Here is a 9,527-nt window from a genome sequence, read left to right as displayed (position 1 = left end):
TGTGGTCATGTCCCGCTGCTTTTAAAATTTGATGCTGTCACGTAGCTTTAGGACATGGGGATGACATCAACTGAATCAGTGATGTTGATCAACTCCTTGAATCCATCACTTCTCTCATATATCAAAGACATGAAGTGGTATTTGAATGCCACATGTAGGATATTCAGTTTCAGGCAACCCTCAGTGCCTTCTGAAGGCAGGGCAGGGAGTTTCGTGGCCCTGTCATCACAACCTTAACTGAAATCAGAGAGGGCCGGGGAAGCTGTGAGGGGATGAATGTTCAACACACGCAGGCTCGAAGAGCCGTTTTACGGAAATCCCACATTACAGGGTGTGTGGTTCTTTTCAAATCCACTGGGGGTCATTTTGCACTTGAGCGCGCAGACATAACAGCACTTGAGAAGTGACAGTGCGTGTGTACAGGTGAGGACAGATTCAGACATCAGCTGATGAAAACTGTCATCAGACACAGTAATAAAGTGATTTGTGGAGGGGGAAATGAGAGAGAGAAGGAGAGAGAGAGAGAAACGACCAAGCTAAATGTCAGTCCTTGCTCCACGCTGAATGAGGAGGGAAGTGCAAAATGTGAGGCAGCCTAGATGATGATGTATTACCAGAAAGACTTGTGTAAACCCACAATTTCTGTCATTTTTCAATAACTTTGTGCAGACACTTTATATAGTATGTCATAACATATGGCTCTATGTACACCACATCATAATTAGCAATATGATCAAATATAACACCTGTTCTTACTGTACAACAATAAAATCCACATCTGTCCACACATGCTGTGTTTTAATCATTTGAAGTGATCTGTGATGTGGTGTTATCAAGAGGTTCCTGTTGCAGCAGCATAGTGGTGTGTATGTTTGTGCATCCTATCAGACTGTTCCTCCAAAAATCTATTAGTAGGCCTACAGTTCTTGTTTTAAAATATCTTAACTTCCTAATGGATGAAAAACAAAATAATAAGGAAGTTTGAATTGTTGAGGGAACCAAAGTCACCAAAATCTTCTTTCTCTTCATTTTTTTTTTTCTTGTCATTGAAATATTCGTTACAGGGACCAAGTCATAATGAAATTGTCCCCAGGCTCTTGGTTCAGCCTCGCACGTTGGTGAAGGCGAGGAGCCAACAGACAAGACAGTTTTTTTTTTTTTCGGAGGTTGAGAAAGTTTCAGAGAGTGACGCCCTCACCACAGGCGCAGTTGGTTTTATAGTCGATCCGTTTTGGGAGAGTGCGCGACCTGTCGCTCCTCCTCAAGGGGGAGGGGTCAGAGCGGGGCCGGGGTATTTAATGTTTGAATGTGTAGGCTCCGGCAGAAAACTCACTGATCCCTCTGCGTCGCTCACAGAGACACCTCCATACATTCACTCATAGAGCTGGTTTACCAAAGAGTGGTCAACATGCAGGTGAGTTAACTGTCTTGTTGTTTTTCTAAGCTTATTTTTTGGCAGTTGTGCGTGTTTTTTTTTTTACTTGGGGCTGTTTAATTATAGTTTAAGTAATATCTGTCAAACGTGTTTTAATTCACCATATTCTCACTCTGTATCTACTTTTTTTGTTTTTCAAATTAGTTAAAAAATAAAAAAAAACTCGAACTTTTGATAACTTTTTTTTCTTGGTTTGACAAGTGAAGTGATGAACAGTGTGATGTTGAAAAGTTTTCTAATTTTGCAATTCCAATTCCTTTTCAGCAGTACGACTTTGACCTGTCCTTTGACATAGGCAACAGCACAGACAACAGCTCAGAGGAGTCTGGAGACTTTGATCTGGATTATGAGGAGCCATGTGGCAGAGCTTTGAGCAGCGAATTCAACAAGATCTTCCTACCCACAGTTTACGGAATAATATTTGTTCTGGGAGTCATTGGCAATGGATTAGTCGTCGTTGTCATGGGCTACCAGAAAAAGGTCAAAACTATGACAGACAAGTACCGGCTCCATCTGTCTGTGGCTGACCTCCTGTTTGTCTTCACTCTGCCCTTCTGGGCCGTGGATGCAGTCAAGACCTGGTACTTCGGACAGTTCCTCTGTGTTTCTGTGCACATGATCCACACAGTCAACCTGTACAGCAGCGTGCTGATCCTGGCCTTCATCAGCCTAGACAGGTACTTGGCAGTTGTACGGGCCACCAACAGCCAAGCCACGAGAAAGCTGCTTGCAAGCAGAGTGATCTATGTGGGTGTGTGGCTGCCCGCGGCCATACTGACTGTACCTGACATGGTCTTCGCCAGGGTGGAGACCTTGGAGTCTTCCAACGTGCCCTTCATGGATGAAAGCTTCGAGACCGACTCCAGGATCATCTGCCAGCGCATCTACCCGGAGAAAACCAGTCTCATATGGACGGTGGTTTTCCGCTTCCAGCACATCCTGGTGGGTTTCATACTGCCCGGCCTGGTCATCCTCATCTGCTACTGCATCATCATTGCCAAGCTGTCGCGAGGCAGCAAGGGCCAGGCGCTGAAGAAGAAGGCGCTGAAGACAACGGTCATCCTCATCCTGTGCTTTTTCTCCTGCTGGCTGCCCTACTGCATTGGCATCTTTTTGGACACTCTCATTATGCTCAACGTGGTCCCCTCCTCTTGTGATCTGCAGCAGGCGGTGGAGAAGTGGATTTCTATCACTGAGGCACTGGCCTATTTCCACTGCTGTCTAAACCCCATCCTCTACGCTTTCCTGGGAGTTAAGTTTAAGAAAACAGCCAGGAGTGCACTGACAATCAACAGCAAATCAAGTCAGAAAGTGACTCTTATGACTAAAAAACGCGGGCCAATCTCATCTGTGTCGACTGAATCTGAGTCTTCAAGTGTTTTGTCGAGTTAACAATCACCACAAAGTGTCTGTGACTTGTTACACTTTGGAGATAAAACAATTAAGCTTCAATTTCAAAGAACTTAACTACATTTTGTACAGATGTAAAAACAGATTTTTTTTTATACATTTTGATTTGTTTGCCTTGTTTACGGCAATTGTGTGTGTTGTGAGGATTGTTTAATTGCAACTTTTGTAAATTTTGTATTCCATAAAGCAGATTGTATCCTCAGGCAGTGCCTCATTTCAATTCACCCAGCTTTACAATCAAGCTCCATTTTCCCTGTTTTCCTCTTTACAACCAGTGTTGCAGTATCAAAGCTCAGGCATACAGAGGCATACGGTGCTCCTGTCTGTTTTCAGGGACGGTCATTGCTTTTGGAAACCTGTATATAGTTGTGTAGCATTTGTGTGTTCGCACTTGTTGTTGTGTGATTTTCTTGAAGCTATTATTTATTGTCTTTACACTGGAAGTTTTGTAAAAGAAACAAACTGCATGCTGCTTTTTTGTACCAGTCGAGTTTTTATTGTTTTGTTTTTGTATGTAAAAAATAAAAAACCCATGCTTCTCATAACAACCGTGTGGTGTGCATTTTCACCTAAAACAGATCCTCCTGCCCTCAAGGGTTGGTGGTGGGGGATGAGGTGTGTCTCTGTTAAAAGGTGTGTGTGTGTGTGTGTGTGTGTGTGTGTGTGTGTGTGTGTGTGTGTGTGTGTGTGTGTGTGTGTGTGTGTGTGTGTGTGTGTGTGTGTGTGTGTGTGTGTGTGTGTGTGTGGGTGCATCGGGGGTGGGGGGTCTCCTCACACAAATGTCTCCACCTGATCTGGCTGTAAAGCAAAGCAGAGGGCGGACTGAACAGACAGACCCTGTAATTGCAACAACATCTGTGCACTTTTACATCTTAAGCACCCATTACACAAAGGCTAAAGTCTTCAGTTATAATTAGCAGCCATATGGCTGCTTGACAAAGAAAATACCACGTTAAGTTCCCCTTTGGCTTCTTTTCTTTTCAAGAAAGATCCCAAGATCTACTGCTTCCATTATTTTTGGCAAACAAGTTTTACCTCCTTCGTTCTCTTCACTGAACGGGTCAATGGGTCAACCGTGCTATCGCCTGACCCACAAAACAGAAACAATACCATTCAGAACGCAGGTTGCATATTCTGAAAATGGAAATAGTCAAAGTCTTTTGCTGAGGATTTAAGCAGTATATCACTGGTGATTAATCTGTTAGAATTATATGGTGACAATGTAAGACATAAAAATGACAAGTGTTAACACACAGTCATGTCAGTCTCTCTGTGGGCTCTGTGCTTTACATGATAAAAATCTAAGTTCAAGTTGGAGACCAAAGGAAGCTGACAACAATAGATGTCAGGGAGAATGAAGTCGTCAAATGGCCTCCGTGCAGTGCAGTGCTGGCATCCATTCAAGTCTCCAATAGAGGTGGATTTCCATTTCTTTACATGTAAAGCGGGTGTGAAGTGCCCCCATCAAGCCCCAAGGTTAATGGGTATTTTGGAGCTCTGGTCTCTTGCAGTGAAACAGGATAAAACAAGAGATGCTTTTTCAGTTGGAAATGATCCCAAATGATTCAGCATTAGCATAAGAGCCGTGCTGCCTCAACCAACGCAGAGAGAGATTTGTGATTAACACCTCACTGTACTCAAATGAATCCTCTTCATCCTCTTCTTTCTCAGTTCACATCGGGGAATCCTTGTTGCTGGATTGGGATCTGTATTTGATGTGTAGATTGTGAGATACACAGTAAATTGATAATTGAGAATATAATATTTAGTTGTAGTTCATTGTTAGTGGTCAACACTTGACCGTGACTGTGCTTTGAGTACAATTCAACATTACCTTCACATGTCATTTGCTTTATGGATTTGGTTGAATGTGTAGCCTATTAAAAGTGTTTTTCTAAATAATAATAATAACCATTCCTTTCACACACACTCAAACACATAAATTCCCACTTGAGAGCACACATTTTAAGTAGAAACTCCCTTAGTAATTCAAGAAGATTGTATTTCATTATTGAAGCTCATGTTCTCTGTGTGGTGAGAAAATATATAGCTCACGGGTACGCATCTGTATTCCCTTACACGGATGTTTATTGTAGATGCAGCCTTCTAATCCCGAGGCTGATAGTCTCATGATCCTGCAGTCATCATTTTTGCAAAACACAAACATCATCTTCCTGTGCAATGCTGCAAAAATCATAAACTTCTGACTTCCAATGTTAGTTTAGACAAATTCATGAGTGTGTGCTGTGCTAGTCAGGGGTTTCACGTTTCCTTTATTGGGTAAAGGGCCAAAGCTGTTGGCCTTTGCTGGCCGTTGTTGAAATGCACAGGAAATAGTTTATTCTGGTGATTCATTACCAGTGAGCCAGGGACCATTGTCCAGTCTGGATAGGAACTCTTTTGGGTTTTGCTGTTGAAATGTATTTAAATTGTGAGTGACAGCATATGTACCAGATTACGGAGATAAAATCACAGGGCTTTTTGCAAATCAAGTTTGAGAGCAACACCAACACAGTGACCTGCTCCATTAATGGTTACATTGTTTTGTCTGGAAAAGTGAGCTGCAGGAAGGCAGTTTCCTGCACCGGGAGCTCCTGTGGCCAACAGCCCGAGAAAAGCTTTGATGACACCCCCACTGTATTCAAGCCACCATCACTCACTGTGCCTGGCCATTCCTGCAAAGGTCACTGGATACCTGGATGTACTTTGTGCACTCAACCAAAGGCGTGAAAGTAATTTCACGGTGATTGTGAAAAAAAAAAAAAAAAAAAAGCCCACACATGATGGTCACTTGTTAACAGAGTTGTGTTTATTTAGTTCAGGTATTTTTTTTTTTTTTTACATTAAGGACTATTAAATCAGGACTCTTTAGACCACAGACTATTTATCCAACATATTGTGGTATTTATTGCTTTGTGTCTCCATATTATCTCATTAAAAATGTACAAATGCCCCAAAAACACTTTAATGTCATTGGTTGAATGCCATTCAACACGTATTAATTCTGTAAACCTTCTGAAAATGACTGTATCATTCTAACCGTCAACCATATGGGGAGAAGGGAGATAGAGAGGCCACCTCTCTATCTCCCTTCTCTGTCTCTGGCTCCTTCCTGCCACCCTTCTACCCCACCCCCTTCCTCTGTCTTTCTTTCTCTCCTTCTGTTACTCTTTCCACCCACCTACAGAGCTGTAGAATCTGGATCTGCAACTGTCATCCAAATGCTACCCCATCCAGTCTCCTGTTTAACACCTGCTACTAAATTAATTATAACAATCGTTATTACTGTTACTAACTTTAATTATTACTTATACTAATTTCAGTTGTAGCATTGCAGTCACCATTACCATTGTTATTCCTGCCTCCCATCACTGTTAATGTCCCTATACATGCTGGGATTTTGCTCTGCTACCCCCCCCCCCAAGCTATCCCTCCCAACCAAACCAGTCAAGTCAGTTGGTTTTCCACTCTGAGTCTCTCTCCTTCAAAGCAAGTGTTTCCCTGCCACTGTGGCCAAATGCTTGCTCTTGGTGGATATTGTAATAATAGGCTATTAGAAGAGAGGGTCAGGATCTGCTTTTTTTTAATTTTTTTTTTTTTAAAGTAGCCTACCTTGAAATAACTTCTGTGAATTTGCGGCTTACAGATATAAATTGATGTGACTTATTATTCATTAGGCTATAATCACTCAGCTTCCCATTCTCACTTCACCAATCGATGTAGCATAATTTTCCAGAAATGTTTATAGAGCTGAATGTTGCTGATTCATTTGCACTGTATTATAATTCAATTTCCGAGCAAGATGAGTTATTTATTTCCCAACATGTGTTGCCATTATTTCTGTCCAGCTCATAGACTGGTCCAGCTCCTGTCTGCGCCTGACTTTTCTGCGGGGGTCGGAACTAACGTCAGCCATTTGTTTCTAGCCGGTCACCTTAGCAACCGATATGCGGTGCTCCGTCAAAACAGCTCCTTCCTTCCCGTGTCCGTCCATGCTCTGAACAGCTGATGTGTTGCCTTTCTGTCAGACAGCCGTGAACTATTTTCTCCTCATTCTTCAAGAAAACAGCTCGACATGACTAAAGAGGGAGTTCAGGGGTAAGGCTGGCGTGGGAGCGCTGCTGTCCTCCACTCACGCCCCTCAGCACACAAACCATTTTAATCACCGTGCGGTGGAGTTAGCATGGTTAGCAGTTAGCTGGCGTTGCCTGAACGTGCAGCAGATTGCATCAGCTGGCAGTTTAAGTGTAGTAGTTACAACGTTTACCGAAATTAACAAAATGTTTAAAGTGTCAGACATATAGAAACAAGCACCAGCAGAACTCAAACCATGCAGTAAAGCAGCGTGACTGAATGTGTTGTTGTTGAAAAAGTTTGTCAGTTCGTGTTGGTTGCACTGCACTGCTTGAAATGCATTACAAGATTGCTCACAAACCTAGCAAGTTCTCTGGTGACTTCAGGCATATTTACAACTTGGTGAATATAAAGTAGAGGTATTATATGTAAGGATATTTACTTAAATCTTAATTATAAACTCAAAAAACTGGGTGTTGCATAGTGGATTTGCATTGATACCTGTTTGAAATCTGGTTGAGTCACATTACATCATATAGAGTATCCTATAGAGAGTGGACATTTTCCACACATGTACCTGGCATAAACATAGTGTAAATCACACATATTGTATAGTCACAGGCAATGGTATCATTATGGAGGTATGGAATCAACAACTCAAACAAAGTCAGTTTATGACACAACAGTTATTGTTATGGTTCCAGCAGCTTGAGGCTGCCAGAGATGAGCGTGATGAACAGGTGGTGACCAGGGTGACCGGGGTCTCTCTAATACCGTCTGCCCGTCAGAAGAGGTATGAGTGGATGGCTCTCAGCCTGGGCTGAAGAGGAGCCCACAATCTGCTGTATGGTTGTTCACCACTCGCTGTAGATCTGTCAGTACCACTACCACACTGTGCAGCAGTGCATTATTATTATGCTCTTTTGCCACATACAAATCAATAGTTCACATTTAGTTCTCCAGCAGCAGTTTGTAGGCTCCGACCTGTCGGGTCATGCTCATCCACATTCCACTGCTGTGCTTTGCCAGTTTCCCCTCTAGGCCACTTTGCTTTCAGTAAGAGTTCATGATACAGGAAGAATATGATGTTAAGGGAGTCAAGCAAATTAATCTTCTTGATAATAATTTAGTTAAATATATGTCTGTTATTTCAATATTACAGAATTGAGTTCATTAAATCGTGTCTGTAACATTTTGTCTATCACTTTTACGGCTTTCGATTGTTCTGGTTCCTTCGTGTACTTTGGATTGCCAAGCCTCTTATACCGACTGATAACATTTTGTTTCATGTTCAACTGTTCCAATGATTTATCGACCTTTTTTAATGATGTAAAAACGAGGTGTGACACTGGAGCTGTAGAAGGTCTGGCTTGTAATACACCTTCTCCTGGACATATTATATTCCATCACGATATGTGCTACTAATGAACTGAGTGACGACATTTTGCTGAAAAGACATCTGCCCATTACTGTACAACATGGAGTCATTTGTCTGTGTTGTGTGTTAATTAGCTGTGGAGAGAACAGGGAGCCGCAGATGCTGTGTACTGGTTTGGCAGGAGACAGTAGGTGGTTTTTGTAGACAGCAGCTCCAGACAGTACGACTGAACTCACGTACTTGCCTGAGGGAAACAAAGATTGTTGATCCAGTTTAACACATTCAACAGGCTAGCATAACATATAAATAAACCAGCTGGAGTGCATTTTTATTGATCTCCTCCACACGCTTCTCTTAAAATGTGGTCCAGGTTAATAACACAGCTGTGAGACAAGATGGCACCAGGCTGTTCATATTTATATGTTTGTTCATATTGGTTTCATATTTTGTTCCAATAGATTAAGATATTTAAAGAAGAAGTTTTCCACAAACTTAGAATGATTTATTTCTTGTTCATAAAAAGAAATTCACCCAGTGGTGTTCGTTTTAAAGTTTGTAATAAGGGGAAGTGTACAACCAGGTGTAAGTCCTCCCATCATCTGTTGTGATTTTTGTTTCTTGTTTAAGTTGCAGTGCTATTCATAGTTGCCTTTTGGTCCTTGTTATTTCCTGTAACTAAGCAGCTCTCTTACTGCTCATTGACTTCCTTCAGGCCTACACACCTGATGCCTGAGAAACCAAACAACCCCTCATTCAGCCATTCTCCCTCAATATAAGCACACTTTTATTATAGCAGCGTCTGATGTGAAGATGTGCAAAGTTCAGAGACCGGCCCGAAAATGACGACTGCGATCCTCTGGTTTATTGCAGCTGTATCTTTTACGGCTTTTTAGTCATTGACCTAAAATATAGGCTCACCTCTTCCCAGCAGGTGACTGATAATAGTGATTATGTTGCTGATGTCAGCCTGCATACAACACCTGCATTTGTATTTTACTTTCACTTTCAAATGCAGTATTTTATATCTTAAATACTGTTGTTAAAGTCAATAACCGTGAACCAATATGCCCAAGTGTCTAACTGTTACTGAACTGTTTACCAAGGTTTACAACTCGTAACTGACATCGCCGTCCTGTATGTTGTTTTGTGACTTAATTGCCACATGTAGATAGTTGGTTGATGGTGTTTACTCAGCATGCTGCTGCAAAACAAACTTTACTTTATAGGCAA

The 9,527-nt window shown here is 41.9% G+C and overlaps 2 protein-coding genes across 3 annotated transcripts in view; both read left to right on the top strand.

Moving 5' to 3' along the window:
- The first annotated feature begins 1,338 nt into the window (after nt 1-1,338).
- On the top strand, nt 1,339-3,362 carry cxcr4b (chemokine (C-X-C motif), receptor 4b). 2 transcript variants are annotated; one of them, XM_083997439.1, is made up of 2 exons: nt 1,339-1,414; nt 1,703-3,362. In XM_083997439.1, exons 1-2 carry the CDS (start codon nt 1,409-1,411, stop codon nt 2,825-2,827), a joined length of 1,131 nt encoding a protein of 376 aa, XP_083853565.1. In that variant the 5' UTR covers nt 1,339-1,408; the 3' UTR covers nt 2,828-3,362. The 2 variants fall into 2 exon arrangements, with proteins under 2 accessions (XP_083853565.1, XP_083853564.1); XM_083997438.1 differs by having other exon boundaries at nt 1,351-1,414; nt 1,700-3,362.
- Nucleotides 3,363-6,778: 3,416 nt separating this feature from the next.
- Nucleotides 6,779-9,527, top strand: part of dars1 (aspartyl-tRNA synthetase 1) — a 28,533-nt gene continuing 25,784 nt past the window's right edge. The window contains exon 1 of the mRNA XM_083996451.1: nt 6,779-6,943. Coding sequence (XP_083852577.1) covers nt 6,921-6,943 — 23 coding nt within the window. The 5' untranslated portion in view covers nt 6,779-6,920. The remainder of the gene's footprint in view (nt 6,944-9,527) is intronic.

This window comes from Trachurus trachurus (genome assembly GCF_905171665.1).
Source record: "Trachurus trachurus genome assembly, chromosome: 21".
NCBI classification, from domain to species: Eukaryota; Metazoa; Chordata; class Actinopteri; order Carangiformes; family Carangidae; genus Trachurus; species Trachurus trachurus.
This window is presented reverse-complemented; position numbering and strand designations above follow the sequence as displayed.